The following is a 17,369-nucleotide window of genomic DNA, read 5'->3' on the forward strand; positions in this document are numbered from 1 at the left end:
AAGAAAATATTTTAGTCCAATAGTCGCCCTCAAGTTTCTATGCGTGGACTGAAAAAATACCAATTTTCCTATTCCCATACGATATTATAAAATTGGTGTAGATAATGTTACATAGAAAACTATGTTAAAGTAAATCCAAATACATCAACTAGTTATAAGGTAATGTTTACATACAGATAATATGTACATACAGAGGCATAGCAAAGGTCGATCACAGATTCGTTACACAGAGGGAGACAAATTAGAAAATTAAATACTTTTACATAATATTAATATAGATAAATGTACATAGTCCATCTGTTTGTTAGTTTAGACAATCCCTTTTATTATAGTAAAATAAATATGCATAATTATTTAGTTTTATTCTGTATGTATGTAGGACACTTCCATTCCCCATCCCGTCGCATTGCGTGTAGAGTGGGGGAGCTCTACGCCGCGCTTTGTCTCGTTACCAGAGCGAGAAAATAAAAATACAAAATATTTCATTTCCTCGATTGGATATCGAACCCACCACCTGTCGCGTTGACAAACAGCCTCATTCTCTAATATATTCAAGACATATTCCAGATTTTTATAAAGGAAAATATATGAAAGGATTTCCCGAAATTGATACGGGAACGACAAAAAGCGGAGAACAGGCTTTATTATATTTGCAAGTTAGTGTAGTTCCAGCTTGTACTAGAGCAGTGGGTTGATGTTCGTGGTAAAATACAGACACCTTAAATGTAAAGCTTGAACACAAAACTCGGCACCTATATACTCGTATATACCTAGATCTCCTATTCAGTTTCTGATTTTCCCACGTTTTTTTAATGTAACTTATACCAAATATTACGTTTCCAGGTCACCTACAACTCGGGTAGCTTTGTGATGTGAGTGTGTCACAAAAATGTTGCTTTTTAAACGTTCATGTATATCAATACCTTGGCGAAAAATGGGGAAAGGAAGTGTCTTAATGGGGAACGGAGTATGAGAGGCAGGAGAGCATGGAATTTGCAAGTACTCGTACATTTCTGTAGAAGCAATCGAACAACTAGAGATGAACGAACTCTTACCATAAACAATATTATCGTGAACTGTTATAATTATATTACAGAAAATGTTTCCTACGCGGCGTAGGCATTAGTGATAAAGGTGCTGTATCCATAGTGATGTAATAGCTTTATTTTAGATTTTTCTCATTATGATGATAATTTTAATTTTATAATATAAATATAAGGTGAGTCGCGGCTAGTTGGTGGCAGGTGGCAACTTTGAGGCCGGTTGTGGGTTCGCTTTTCGTTCGAGGAAATAAAATATTTAATATTTTCAATTTTCAGTTTCTAGCTTTGGCAACTGGGCAAAGCGCGGCGTTTAATTAAAAAAAAAGAAAATGTCATGACTCAACACGTAATGACGAGAATTGGCGAAAAGTGGGGAGTATAGTAATGGGAACGGAGTCACCTAACATTACATTCTCAGGTTCTATCTACCTACACTGCAGTAATATAAACTAAAAGCAAAAAATCTTTTATTTAAACGCTTTAAAATTTTTTTACGTAATTAAATTAGTACTAGTTTCTAGCTGTCGCGTCGCAGCGGCACAGCGTCTTAACAACACGACTGTGGGTTCGATTCCTACCGACGCGACGTTCGATAACTACATCGTTCACCGTTCTGGTAACAAGACACAACAAGTACACGGGAAACGAAGTGTCATAGCACTAGGTTTCCTCTGCTCTGCTAGCAGGGTTGCTATACTATAGTTTGGAGCCTAAAATAATGATCATCTTTATTCATATTTTATTGAAATATTTATTATTTTGTAGCTTACAGGCACACACTGAGTTGACAATTAGCGTTTAAATTATAATTATTATCAGTTAACTCTAATTATTATTTTGTTATGATTATTATTTCATTTGTTTTTACTTCTTATTATTTAATGGAATTAGTACCATTAGATTGCTCTCAAAGATGCCATTAGTGTTTAGAATGCATTATGTTCATTGTTGGTACAGATATTTAATGCAAGTTAAACACTAATTAACCACTCTGAGTACGGTAATTATATTGTTTTTGATGTTAGTAAACAAAATAACAAAGTAATCAAACGTAGATATTATTAATGAATGTTAACCATACATAATTATTAGCAAAAGACATCTACTTTAAAATAATGTTAAATCTGCTTATTTCTAAATCTAGTATTATTAAATTAATGTGTACTTTAAATATAATTATACATATTATGTATTGTTGTGGCACAATGGGACAGCTTCTAAATCTAATATCGAAATCTTGTTGAGAGACGGAATTAAACGCCGCGTTTTAATATTTCCGTTTAGTGGTAATGATTCCCTCTGCCTACCTTGCGGTGCGCGGTATACAACGGGAACTTAAAAGAAACCTTTAAACTGTTCAAGTGGAAATGTACTCTGTAATTATACGTATCGTATAATACATAATTTGGTGTTTTTAGAAGACTAAAACTAGAAATAAAAATAAGCTGACCAATAGCTTGTTTGCCTTTCTAGTGTTAGCCAAAGAGCGTTGAGTTCCGTCACTCCGCACGCAATGTTTCCTAAATACAGCGTAACGGTAGCGTCTTGATGGCGACGGAGTCTCTTAACACTAGGTTCCCGCTGGTTAAATGACATCCAGCTTCGGTAAGGAACCCCTTAAAATGGTCCAAAATTGGTCAATAGTATTTTTTATCTAAAATTAATTGAATAATTTAAAGTAATAAGTTCCTTGAAAATACGACGTAGAATGTAGATATACTTATGTATGTGCTTGCAATGCTAATTGTACTCGTAGACGAGGAAGAAGAAAATTGCCGGAGACATTCATTTTTATTGAATGTTTACGTCAATTTCTTTTTCCATAAAATACATTGTCTTGGTTCCTTGGTTCAGGGGCATAATTTTTACTAAAATACTATTTATTTGTGAATTTTACACATTTTCAATGAAATTCTTAATCCGAATTAATCGTGTATATTTAGTTATTGGATTACTTTCATTCGACGAATGGGTGCATATTTTTCGTTTTTGACGCTCAGTGCTGGTTTTAGGCCTCCCTAAATCTATCCAGCGGCTCCCGGTGAATTTGAAAAGTTCGTCGGTGGAAGGCCTACCTACATCGTCAGTTCGTTGCAGCAAATCGGGAACCGCTACGCCCCGACGGCCACCTCTTTGCTGAGCAATTCTGGTTACATTTAGAATAAGATTAGTTGGAAATTAGTGGTAATGGTTAATTTAGAAGTGGTCCTGTTGGAGAGATTTAGAAATTTATCATTTCTGATTCTAACCATATAAGAAATATTTACATAATATTCAGAATATAATTCCGTGTTTCAATATAAATTTGCCTTCTTATATATCGTTTCAATGAATATTATGACAAAAGTTTATCAGATTCATTTCTTATGTCAAGGACTCGGCCTGTGTTTCTGAAATAATCTTTACGACCAACAGAGGCTAGAACTTACATTGTAGGAGCGGAAACGATGTCCACGTGTATGATTCAATGAATCAGTTTGTCAAGTAAATAATAGGTATTAGGTATAGAAGCTTCCATCGCATGCGTGAACTTATGAGAAGTCCGCGCTTTGTCTAATAGAGCGGGTAACGTTCCCGGTCAAACAACAACCTAGTGGTAAGACAGTCCGTTACTATTACGACACTACAATTCATTCAGGATTCATTGTGTGTTGAGCGGCGGAACTAATCGTTTTGCCTCGATACCAGAGCGAGGAATCAAACCCACAACGCTCGTGCACCTGCGCTACGAGTGGCCTCAACAATAATACATTTAATTTAAATTGAAATATAATAAGTTGATCATTACAACGTACACTGTTTACCTACAAAGAGCGTTTACCCTATTATCGCTCTGTAAACTTTGAACTCGCCTTATTTGCACTTGTTTTCTGTATAAGATAATGGCCGTGACTGATTAGGAGTCATTTGTAATTGACCATATTATTTATTCGTTAGAATAGTATTAATATTATTAATTTTTAGGTCTCTGTTCATTATTTGAGGAAAACGTGGCTTAGGACCATGGTTATCGGATGGCAAGTGGATGTGGACTTGATTGCCTCTCTTTTTCTATACCTTTTCAGAGTCTCCCGCATATTGCAGGAGGTAGAGGGATTCTAGTGTTAAAAAACTTCACACTTCATTCACCGATCAGTTTTAGTTTTAGAGACATTTCGTGTTGAGTGGCGAAGTTCAATGCCGCACTTTGTCTTGTTACCAGAGCGAGGAAATGGAAATAATTTATTATGAAATTAAAATAAATTATTCTTTTTCTCTTGAGTGGGAATCGAATCCACAATTTTCGTTTTTTACATTCTTTAGAATTATTTTTTTTGCCGAGGATTCCGTTAACCAATACGCTATCTCTGAAATAACAATTTAATTAGTTAATTCTTTATTGACAACACTAGCGACCCAACCGCGCTTCGCCTATATTAACTTATATACATTTATATTTTCACGTTACAAATTATTTATGTACACACTATGTGACCATGTATATATATTGTGTATATAGTATATAAATGTATGTAAGTTTGTATGTAGGTCTTTATGTTTTATTATATTTATTATTCACACCCCAGCCATTATTTGTACCCTTTACATTCTATGCCTGCTTAATGTTGCCTGAAAAAGATCGCTGTTTTACCAGTAAGATCGCCTTTAGTACATCTCTTTTGTCATTGATTCTTTTTGTTGTATTTCATTTGTAAAAATAAAGCACTCTTCTCAATATCTTTAGCTGACCACGCCTGGTCCGCGTTTAAGATATTACGTCGTCTATATATATTACGGTATCTGTCAATCTCATTTAATAACCCATTTGGACGTCCATTCATAATCCATTCCACTTCCAGCTCAGATTTAAATTTTCCATATTTTTATATTTTCTATGAAATATTTAATATTTTAATTTCTTCGCTTGGGTGTCAAGGCAAAAGTGCGGCGTTGAGTTTCGTCACTCGACATACAATACCTCTAGAATTCGGTGGAAAATAGAGAATGGAATCTTTTAACACTAGATCATCTTGCTATATTATGTGGGAAACACAGCTATACCAAATATATCAATATTTAGTCAACAATAATCAATAATTTATTCAAGTGGAATAATATTGTTGTCTTTAAAACATTATAATATAGTATTTATGTCAAGACCGAGATAATGATATCGCTATATCCTTTAGTTCAAAGTGAGGTCCTGTCCTCTTATGCAGTACTTTTAAAGGGGGCTATCGGGACACGCTGGTACTCAACGACCACTGTGAAACTTATGAGTAGAGGACTGAGCTCGGTGCGTGTAGACTCAATGAAATCTAAATTCTAAAAAAAACTTATTCTATTGTTTTAATTTTAATAAAAAATATATCAAATTTATCCGTTACTGAGTTGCTAATGGACAAACTAAAACTGCAGGTAGAAGAATGATAATTTAAAATTTTAATATGTTTTTTAATTTAGTAGGCTTTTGCTTATAATAATTTGAGCAACGCTTTAATTAATTATTTAAATTATCTGCTTGTAGTATATTATAGCTTATTTTTATATGAAATTTCCCAACCGGGGAATCCTCCTCTTTATTTTAGTTTAACGCTGTAATCCGCATTTAGCAGGGTAGGCTATGAGAGCCTAATACGCTCGTTAAAATGATGTCACTTTTTACTAATTTTTCCAAATTTCCGCAACCCAAACATAATTACTTTGAATTATTGTTTGGCAAGAGAGTAACTCGACGTAATTCGACGAGAGGCTCTTTTCTTAATACGTATAATATTCATATTTTTCTTTCCGAAGTGTGGAATAACACTTTAAAAATTAACATTTCAAAAAGATCAAGTTTATAAATCGAATCTATAAGTTGCCTCAACAAGCAGACAAACAAGTAACAAGTGAAACAATCGCAGCCCGGTCGAACGAACTCAACTTCGCTACGAAGAGTTCATTTAAGTCTCGGTGAAAACGGCATTAATTATAATAAATAATTTAAACCTTAAATAATTTTGTAAAATCATTTATTTACAAATTGTAAATAGGTTTGTAAGGACAAACAAATATATACAAATATTTAATTATTATGAAAAACATTCCTATTAAAAAAAATTATATTATTTAAAACATTAATTTTGAACGGAATAGGGAGCACATCATTCCGAGAGCAGAAGAAAGCTTTGTCACAAATATTTTAAATATTGTAACGAATTTTAACTGAAGAAATTTACTTTAGGTCTTCATGTATGATGAGGGAAGTCTGCTTCTGAAAATAAAAAATAAAACATTCGCATTAGTCCATAATCATCTTAAGTTAAAAAAGTGAACGATAAGATGGAGCATCCTAATCCACATATAATCGTTACAGCTGCCGACGTCGGGACGTGAGATGGTGTCCTTCGTGTATGCTTCAGAAAACAAGAAGAATTTGTTCGAGAGAGATACTTTTGTAACTCACGAGGATATGTAGTTGTAAAGCGCCTACGAAAATTACCGGAGCAAATTAATAAAAAAAACATTATTGTAATAACTACACCAAGTAAAAGTATTTTATTAAAATTCTTGTAATCACTTGCCAAATCCCAATATTCATTATATATATAACGAATTGAATCCATGAGTTTTTTATTTATGTGGTTTATATCTGAAAACTCACGAGTTACTTATAACTTCGATATCGTACAATTTGTAAACTAAATACTGACTTTTTAGTCACTTTTACTGTTTATCGCGTGTATAGCAGAGTATATAGGAAGAATCTAGTGTTATGATACACCTAATTCCCCCCTTTGGTCAAATTCCATAAAATGAGTATTAAATGGGTGAACGTAGTCGCCAATACTGACGTACTTTGTCGAGTAGGGAACTCACAACCATCTTGCTTACAATCAAACACTGTGCCACTGCGTCACGAGGCACTGCGTCGCAATGCCACTCATAACAAATACATTTATAAATATTGAAAACTGTAAAAAAGAAAGGTCATTGTACAGTCAGAGCGAGTCAATACACTGTAGACCAAGCGGCGGTCGCTATTTCTTTTCTCTCTTCAAAATTTACGGCTCGAAAACCCCGGAGCGTATTATTTTAGGTCTTTTAAAGTTTCAATTTACGATTTTCAACGCCCGTTGCATTTATCTACATGTTTTTTTCGGACTTTCGTAAAAAAGCATCTAATAAAGTTAAGAACTTTATTCACATGGACAGTCTAAAGAATTATTTTTTTCATTGAGTTGATAGAAGGTATTATAATAATATAAATAAGTAATTTACATATGTATGTAATATTATCTAAATTACATATTTCTATTTTTATCAATTTCATTTACATACGTCGCTTAATATATTCTATATTTCGTTAATAACAGATTTTCAAAAGGTAATAACAAAACAAATATTGCGGCCTAAGTGGTGGTGTGGCGCAGTATGTGACTGTAAAAATGACGGTAATGGGTCCAATTTCCACTCAGGGTATAAAATATTTTCATTACCTCGCTCTAGTGACAAGAAAAATGCGGCGTTGAGTTCCTTTTCTCAATATAAAATATCTCAAAAATTGGACAATGCGTAAATTGGAGTGTCTAAACACCACGTTCCCTAAATTACAAAAACAAATTGCATTATACTAGAAAGTTGTTGACATCATTTTAACATTGCACTTTTTTTAGAATTTTTATATAAAACGGTAAAAAAACATACATTAAACATACGTTTAAATAAAATTTATATTTCTAAATGCATTTCTTTTTTTCTATCTATGCACAGCCAAATGCAATTCAGTGATTTATACTTTTAATTCAGGTCCGACATAAATGGCCGAGAAGCCGTTATACGTCTACATTAATACGAGCGATTCAACAATAATGCTAGAGCAGTTTTAACTTTAAAATTTTATTGTCTCCTAAAGGCATAATTTTGATATATTACCTACAATTGTGGAGTCTAGTGTTGTTGTGTGTGTCTGGGTTCAATATAATAACTTTTTTGGGATAAGCTATGAAAGTACATACACTGTCTAGGTATACGACATATAGCAGGGTAGAAAAATGAAACTTTTACTTAATATATACCGCGCTTTGTTTTGCTACTAGAGCAAGGAAATTAAAATAAGGTTTTCTTCTAAGTAGGAATTGAATCCATAACTGTCGCTTACGCTACTGTGGAGAAATTAAAATTTTAGTTAGTTCCCACGAAGGAATAGTTATATTTGTAATACGAGATGTATTGGATTATATGACTAACCTTACATATTTTTATATTTGTAAAAGGGCGGAACATGGACATTATGCTTTGTATCACATCCTTAAATATAGTATAGTATAATATTATAAACAAAAGGACATATTTAGCTGGTCTAGTCTAACATGTAACGAAAACAAAATATATTAAACATTTCATCATGGTCTACTTTATAAGTTATAAAATTTTAATTTAGAATTTTATCTTTTTTATCTTTGTGAGCATCCCAGCTTTGAGCAAATTTGTAATCTGTAACATAAATCAAAGAACATATCAAAAACATAACGAAATAAATTCTTAATTTGAATTTAGTTATAATTTACCTTAATCTCTATATTTATTGTACAAATGCTTTCAGTTTCTCACTCAATTTTTCTATTTTAATTTTAAATGCATTTTAAAAACAATTATATGATTATTTTTTATTAAAGGATATTCAGAAAGAACTTAGTGTTAAGAAAATAGATTTCCCACTTTTCGCCTAATATCTGTTGTGTGTTGATGGGCAGACCTTAACGCCGCGCTTTGTATTGTCACGAAAATGTGGAAAGCTGTACAGTTCTTTACCTCGAATGGGATTTTAACTTGCAACTATTGCATTTATAGTCAAATACTATGCCGCTGTGCAACAGTCTTAACAATTGATATACCTACGAAAAATTGAAAAAAATTGAGCCCAAGTAAAGTTTAATATTTTAAGTATTATAACTTAAGTATACAATAATATTCCAACATATCTGCTCATGCAAGTCATAACCCTGTCTTTATTCGCATTACTCTGCCTACAAACAATAAATTTTGAATAGCACTGCACTATGTCAAGAGAAAATATATTCCACTCTTAAATCTTACATTTTGAGAGTTTTACGTCTTGGCCGCGTCAGTTTCGAGGATTAATGTTGAAAAAATATATATAATGTCGCAGATTATAAACGCACATAATAAACATAGACTTGATTGCCAAGTAGGATAACCAGAAACAATAAATATGCAGTCCTTGAAGCGTTGTATTTTTAACTGAAACTTGGCCGCAGTAATAAATTGTGAGAATGAACGTGATTGTTGAACCGAACCGCAAAATTACACAGAAAAGGCAACCCAATTTTTAAGAATATAAATTTGACGTAGTTTGAATTCAATTTTCCGTGCGGGTCAAGGCGATTTGTTTTGGAAATAGATATTTATAATGTTTATTTTCAAATATATAAACAGAGAAGTAATTTCTTCACTTTCCGCCCAAAGAAAGATGTAACACGTACATGTGCGTGTCTGAACGTATGTACTGATCGACCTGAGCTACATCGTATGTCTTACAATAATCATAACAAATAAAAAAATGCAAATATTTATTGAATTGAGATTTGAATCCAAAACTAATTGTACAGCAAGTAAATTCGCCGCAGTAGCGCGTCAATAAAATGGAAACATTTATATATTTCCTTGTTTTTTTTTTTAATTTTAGAGTTATATATATATACCGACTATCGCAATTTAAAAAAGTCAAAATAAAGTAACAATACATTAACATACAATTAGTATTAAACTCTCATCAACTTTTAGTCACCAAACGAATCTACATTGAGATACGTAAATTCTCCACTGCTCCCTGTACTACGTCTGGCAAGATCTCTCTCGGTCTATACTTTGGCAAGCCTCCAAACGTTATGTTGCATAACTATTTAAGGATGTTATACATACATATATACATATGTACACGATTATTGCATAGCCAAGATGTCCTCTAGCCTATTTAAAATTAACTGTTTCCATAAAAATAGTTGGCAGGAACTGTTTTATGGGATTTTTTGCCATTAAAGTCTTAATATGTTGGTATTTTAATATCACGCTATAATATAATCGTCCAAGCGTTCAGTTATGGAAGGTTATAGTTAAGAGTCTCTGGGGTCTGGTTGCTATGTGACGTTGCTATGTGTGTGTTGCTCGTTCCTAATGTGGAACGCAGTCATCAACATCATATTATAAAACAGAAGAGTTTGTAAGGTTGAACGCGGTAATCTTAGGAACTACTAATTTAGAATTTAATAATATATTTTTGTTTAAGTGTGGGCTTTCTCTCTGTATATCGCACATAGCAGGGTAGGCAGAAACAGAGGTACCTAGTGTCAAGACAGTCCGTTCCCATCAAAACACTTCCGTTCTCCAAAAAGTCCAAATAATAACAAAATCTGGTGAAGTATTTCTATATAAAATAGAACTAAATCGTATAGACATTTCGGATAGTAATCACGACCTGGTCATATTGACAATAACCTCCAAGTACAACATATTTTAAAACTTAAGTGCCTTTTCGAGTGTTGAGTAGTGTCAATAAAAAATCGACGCAAAACGCGGCGTTGAGTTCCGTCAGAATTCTGCAGAAAGTGGGGAATGGAGTGTTTTAACATTTGATTTCTTCTGCCTACCCTGCTATGTGCGGGACATAGAGTAATTAAATACATATAATACAATACATATACTTTAGAATCTATACGCAGAAATGGCTTAACACTAGAACCGCCGAAGATTGACACCCTCCTAGAACCGCCGTCGCGCAAAATATGTCCCCTTCTACTTATTATATTGATTGTTGGTGTAAGACAAGAAAGTTATTATTAAAATAATTCGTAAAAATATACAGACCACCTTTAATAATCAATTTTACATCAATTCTTATTCTTTAACAAACATAAAAGTACCAAAAAACAAAAAATAAAGTAAGAATTAAATATGTCAATATACGTTATAAGATCGTGACAACTTATTGATAAACTCTTACAAAATTACAAGTTATTGAAATCAGTTAATATTATCATTGGACCAAATAATGCATTAATAATAATATTCTTCATTAGTGCATTTATTACAGACATTTTTTTTGTATATGTGATACCTACTTCACAGAAGACTTATAACTTTACTAATATATTATCTTTACTTGTGCCCCCAGAATTCGGCGGAAAATGCCAGCAGAGTACTTAACACTAGGTTCCAAGGTTTCCTTTACCTACCCTACCCTCGATCATATTTGATCTCGAGCGTTTTTCTGAAATTCAGGCTTATGTTAGCCAGAGTCCGTTTCTGATACCTCATTTGAACTAGCGGCAAAATTTGGTAAGCAAACTAATTTTGCCCCACTTTTCAGGCTATTATTTTTTAAGATTTGAGCACAAAAATATAGTTTTCAGTTTGTTTTTTGAACTAGTACTACCTGTAGATGCTAGCTGCCAAATTTGATTATTCTAGGTTAACCAGGAGTACCTTATTATTTATTATTATTTTTTTTTTCCTTTAGAGTGTCGAAATGCACGTTTTTTACGATATAAATGGTCATATATTTTTTTAAGTATGATTTTTTAGGAAGATTTTTGTTATTTTATATACTTATATGTTTATCAACTCGATATCAACAAGAATTCCTGAGATAAAGGCACAGACAGACGGATGGGCTACAAAGTGTTCTTATAAGGGTTCCTTTTTTCCTTAAAATATACGGAACCCTAAAAACTTAGGAATTGACTGCTAAACCTAGTGTTCTATTTTTTTTTCCGCTCCCGCGTCGCCACTTCACCTCCACGTCGTCCCCGAGGCATGAAAATATGTATTATACCCTCAAATAGTGAAATAATAATGACGGGACAAAAATGACCCAGCGGCAGTTCTAGGTATATCTCATTTTTTTTCAAAAAATATGACTGCTATAAAATTATTTATATCTTTAATTAAATAAAGGTGTAAAATTGGTAATAGTAAAAAAAGTTCATCTACATAAATTAACAAATAAAAAAGTTATACAAAATCAAACTTGCGTTTGGGACAAAAATGGGACGGCGCTTCTAGTGTTAACCGATTAAAATGCTATTTTTTGTTGGCGAGCTTTTCTTAATATTTAGCGCTTGTTTTATTTTAATTGATTTATAAATAAGTAATAAAGTTATTTCAATTAAAAATATTAAATACCACAATTATCAATTGTCACAAAACTATAAGCCCGTTGTTTGAGGGTTCGATCCCAACAAGTAGAAGCTCGGCTACTCAACACACAATAACACAAAAGTTGGACGGCGCGTGGGAACCAGAGTGTATCTATTAGAGGTTCCCTCTGCCTACCTTGCTATGTGCGGAGTACAGATTTAGGAAGTATTATATTTAGAGTGTATAATAAGAATAGAACGTTACATACTCACTATTTGTATCTCTTGCTGATGATACTGACACTGATGTTTGTTTTTCAATGATGTAATCCTGTAATAATAAGGCATTTTTTTTTAAATTTTGTAATAAATACTTGTTAAGTGCGAGTCGGACTCACTCACCAAAGCTTCAGTACCAACTTCAGGATTTGTAAGTGGACGAGAAGTACACTTATAAATCAACTTATAAAAGTAGACAAACTCAAGTTTAAGGGCACGTGTACTCATTTTGTCACGGAACTTTATCTAATTAGTAAACTAAAGAAATCATTGTAATATATTATTACGCCTGAGCAGGACTTGAACCCGCAACTATCGTGTTCAACTGACGTTTTGGAACCAGAAATAGGTTATTTTTGACAATATTTACGATTATGTGTTTATAAAGTATACATTTAGAATGCACGAGTTGTCTTATTTTTTTACTTATTATATTTTTGTACTCAGGGTAGTTCCTAATATTGTAAATCACGGAAAACTATGTCATAAGCATAATTTGCGTCAGTCTCGTCTATATTTTGGTAAATTTATTATGTAATGTCAGAATATTGTATGAGATGTTACTTGGTTTTATTAAATATTATAATATAGATATTTTATGTAATTTAATATTCTCATTTCCTCGCTCTAGTAACGAGACAACGCGCGGCGTTGAGTTCCGCCGTGTACACTCAACACGCATAGCCTCCAGAATTTGGCGGAAAGTGGAGGACAGAAAATCTTAATGGGAACGGATTGTTTTAATACTGAGTTCCCAGGATCCCTCTGTCCCGGAGTCCGTACCCGGCGATGTGCGCGATACAGCGTGAAGCAAAAAAAATGTTAATATTTTCTTTTATATTCGCGTTGTATTCTGGTGGTTACCCGTAACCTTTTAAGTTAACATTTTATTATTTAACCAATATCTTTTATAAGGCTTCAACTTGTATCCCGTATATAGCCGGATGCGCAGAGGGAACTTAGTGACAAGACACTCCGTCCACCACACATCGCTCAATTTTAGAGACATTGTTGTGTTGAGTGGCGGAGCTCAACCGCAGGCTTTGTCTTGTTACCATATTTATTCATAGGGTAAGTAATCTTTAAAATAACTAAAGGTAGGTAAAAATAAATACTTACATAGTATTCAGCGTCCACGAACTAAAGAGTTAACTGTATCTGTAAACATTCTCATAGCAAATTAAAGTAACATTTATTATTTGATTAGTCAATATATTTATTAAAATTATAAATTAAAAAAGAGTCATTTCGCCGTTTGGAAATTATATATGAGTAGTAAATATATGAGTACTTATATGAACTTAACCCTTAAATGAACGATGTTAGATGTGTCATGCCAAGACTTCTATTTATATCCATTTGACGAGAGAGAGAGAGAGAGAGAGAGATATAGAGTATAGAGTTTTATATTTATTTGTTTTATAACTGATTTTATTAGTGTACTAATGTTACATTTTTCATTATTCTTTTAAGAGGTAAGTATAGATTGTTATTTAAACAGTAGCCGCAGTTTATTTTATTATGTAACTATGAAAATGCATTTTATTATGTAACTATGTTTAACTGCAAGTTTTTCTTACATAGCACAGCCACTATTTGTTCTCTTTTTAGCTGAACTCGAGATATTGCGCGTTGATTCGCGGAAGTCAACGCCGCGCCGTATACTTCTAAATATGTAACTTAATTTTCAGTCACTAGAATTGAGAAATTTATGGCATAAACATCTGCCCTTCTAGATAGAATTTGTGACCCATCTGTGTATTTAGACTTATTCTCTCGTTGCTATAAATTATAAAAAGTGATAAGAAAATAAAATAAAAAGATACTCAACGAATAAGCAGCCACTTATTCAATGGGTATCACATAAAAAATAAAATTATATAATATTAAATTTGAAGATTTAAAGTGTACAGTTAATAAAAATTAAATTTCATAATTTAGTGATAAAAATAAGAAATATTTTAAATAATATTATATAATACATAATTATTATATTATATTTCGAGAAGAGAGATTATTATTTATACTAAAAGATACGAGGAGGTGAGGTGCTTAGATAGCAGAGGTCACTGGTTCATGTCGAGCATAAGATGCTTTCAGATAATTCTAATTTCACGTGACTTTACTAATGTCAATAATTAAAAAAATATTCTATAATATATCTAAATGTAGTATTTTACTAGCTATCTAGTAGTGTATTGTATTTTAAAAATCAATCCTTTTCGTTTAATCGCCGTGTTTATTTTTATGTTGGGAGCCAATTTGGATTAGCGAATATATTCATTATAATTATATAGTTTAATTGTCACCATTGTCATTGTTTCATTTCACAAACAAAATAAGTACATCTGCCCGCAAACGTAAGTTTGCCGATTTTTATAAGTAGTACTTGCCGTTGACCCGTCAATTCGCACTTGACTGGCTTTATTTTCCTTTTTCTTTTAATCGATTGGCACGTTAAATGAAATATAAAGATAAGTACCGATTCATTATTATGACTAGACCGAGCCTACATTTGTCTGGATTTTCTTAAAAAAAACATGCCTTAAAATTTTCCCAGACGATGATGTAGCAAAATCAAAACAAATATGTAGGGGTGCCAACACTGGATATCGAATCATAAATATTAGTACAACTATTTAATGTCATACTATTTGTATTATTTACTGTAAGTACTGATATTTATTTTTTACGAATTTGTGCCAAGATCGGTAATGTCAAGTAATTTTATTATTTTAATGACATTCTTTCCTTTTTTTTAGTTTTTACTTTTTAATAATATAGAGTAAGCAAAGTTACCTAATTATAGGCTGTTTACGATATAAAATTTCGTTGAGGCGGGTGGGTGTTTGTTCGTATAGGTCTGCACCACAATGGCCACTCATGGCAACCCTAACAACATACAGGTCATGTAATAAGCTACACAGGCCTATACCTGACATACAGCTGCGTCTAACCTCAGGTTTAGGTCGATACAAACAACCTAGGCGTCTCATTTACATGTCACAATATTAACAAGATAACAGATTTCTTTTGACATTTATTTACACCTTACGCTGAATGTATCCCACCATTTTTGTTAAAATGAACTCATTCATAATTCTTGTAATTTTTATTTTATAGAAAATTTATTTTCTTTATATTAAAACGCTTTTCGCCCCGCCCGCAACTTTATTTTCTAAAACGAAAAAATCTCTTTCAGGAATTTCCACAGGAATTTAGAGAAATCCTCTCTGAGCACTTCTTTACATTTCCTGACCTACCTACATACTCGTACATGCATCGCATTAGTTTTTGCGTAGTCTGCCAGTCTGTCCGAAACGTAAGAATTTTATATATGTCGATTTTGGACTAATAGGAGAGTAATCACTTTCATTAGTTATCATTTATTATACCAATTAAGTAGAAGAGCAATGGCCTAGGCTTAAACTTCTTAAACCTGGCTTTATTAGTCCCAGCTTTTGTTGTTATGTTTACAGAAAATGTAACAAAAATACATATATGAGAAAAAAATTATAAACTAATTAAAGTAATTTATTAAATAAGCAACTGCAGCTACTGTTTAATATTAACCTATGTTTACAACTAGAACAGACTATATCATTTTAGTTTTACATGTGACTACAGAACTAAACGTCGCGCGTTCCCTTACCAAACTGAGGAATGGTCAATAATTTGAACCATAATCATTACCCTAAGTTGGGATCAGACCCACAATCATCATCTACAATGTTTACCTCTGTGTGCTATAGCGATAATTTCCCGCATACTGTGTTCTGGCTCCGGCAGATGCTCGGGCTGCGGGTCAGCTGCCCTCGCGAGGATCTGTCTGACGACGTCACGAGGAGGCGCCCCTAAGGGTGTGGGTCGCGACGAGAGACCCAGCTGGAATTAATATTATTGTAAGACACATTGTTAGACATGCGTAAACATAATATATGAATACATATTTGAACATATTGATGAAATCGACGAGAACTTGCTCATGGTTATAATACCTATTCTTAAAGTAATATTTGTAACAACTATATATAACTATTATTTTATTTACTTCAAAATGAAGAAAATTAAAAAACATAACGTAATAATTATTAAGTAGGTATCTACTATTTAAAATAGTTAATTTTTGAAGTTAATTTAAAAAAATAAAACCAAATGGATATTAAGTATAGAAAATAGATAAAATGTCTTAACAATGTAAAAACATGAGTTGACCTCTGCTTATCCCGCTATATGCGGGATAAGCCGTGAAGTCTACCTTGGCAAGTATTTGTGTCTTTATGTGCTCGAGCCTCGGCTCCGGCTGGTGCCTGCGCTGGTGCTGGTGCGCTGGCGGTGGCTGTGGCTGCAGGTGCGAGGCGGCGGCTCGCGGCCGGCTCGGCGCGAGCGCGAGCGCCGCACACAGGAGGAGGCAGGCGCGCATGGGCGCCTAGCCGAGCGCGCTCAGCCCGCGCCATCTGTACCGCGCCCGAACGACATCTCCGTGCCTGGTGGAGAACACAGAGAGTAGAGAGTAGATAATCAAACGTCGTGGCGCAGTGGGATATACCCTATAGTCCAGAACTGTCCAGGTTCAGTCACCACTCGGATCATCAACTATATTTAAATCATGTTCTCTTATAAACTTTATTTATCAAAAGTGCTTGCAAAAATTGTACTCAATAACCAAATTCCGAATTAAATTTTTATTCATATTTTCATTCCCTCACTCGCATAGTATAAATCGCGATGTTGTGTTCCCTCATTCGCCGCGCAATGTCTAACAAAAATAATAACTAATAACTTACAATAAATACTGTTCCAGAATAATTGTTTTTTACAAAGTTAACAAATAAATAATAAACAGAACTCCATTTCGATGCAATTTTAATATAACAAAGTAAATTTCGAATAATAAAATAGTTTACCGTAAAGTACCCGAGAGCTT

The 17,369-nt window shown here is 33.1% G+C and overlaps 1 protein-coding gene and 1 long non-coding RNA gene across 6 annotated transcripts in view; one reads left to right on the forward strand and one right to left on the reverse strand.

Annotated features, from left to right (window-relative positions):
* Nucleotides 1-376: 376 nt before the first annotated feature.
* On the forward strand, nt 377-2,002 carry LOC146529738 (uncharacterized). Its single transcript, XR_014879043.1, has 3 exons — nt 377-656; nt 844-1,134; nt 1,320-2,002. It is a non-coding gene; the product is annotated as an uncharacterized LOC146529738 (long non-coding RNA).
* Nucleotides 2,003-6,020: 4,018 nt separating this feature from the next.
* Nucleotides 6,021-17,369, reverse strand: part of LOC146529739 (uncharacterized) — a 36,003-nt gene continuing 24,654 nt past the window's right edge. For 2 of the 5 annotated variants that reach the window (XM_085201561.1, XM_085201557.1), the window contains 5 exons: nt 16,701-16,929; nt 16,180-16,327; nt 13,562-13,600; nt 12,437-12,494; nt 7,000-8,501 (listed from right to left, as the gene is read on the reverse strand). In XM_085201561.1, coding sequence (XP_085057687.1) covers nt 13,569-13,600; nt 16,180-16,327; nt 16,701-16,865 — 345 coding nt within the window. In that variant the 5' untranslated portion in view covers nt 16,866-16,929 and the 3' untranslated portion in view covers nt 7,000-8,501; nt 12,437-12,494; nt 13,562-13,568. Of the gene's footprint in view, nt 6,280-6,999; nt 8,502-12,432; nt 12,495-13,561; nt 13,601-16,179; nt 16,328-16,700; nt 16,930-17,369 lie in introns of those variants that run through there. The other 3 variants (XM_085201558.1, XM_085201560.1, XM_085201559.1) reach the window with 3 other exon arrangements.

Source organism: Heliconius melpomene, chromosome 18 (genome assembly GCF_056956725.1).
Source record: "Heliconius melpomene rosina isolate 202511_hmr_F chromosome 18, ASM5695672v1, whole genome shotgun sequence".
Classification (NCBI taxonomy): Eukaryota; Metazoa; Arthropoda; class Insecta; order Lepidoptera; family Nymphalidae; genus Heliconius; species Heliconius melpomene.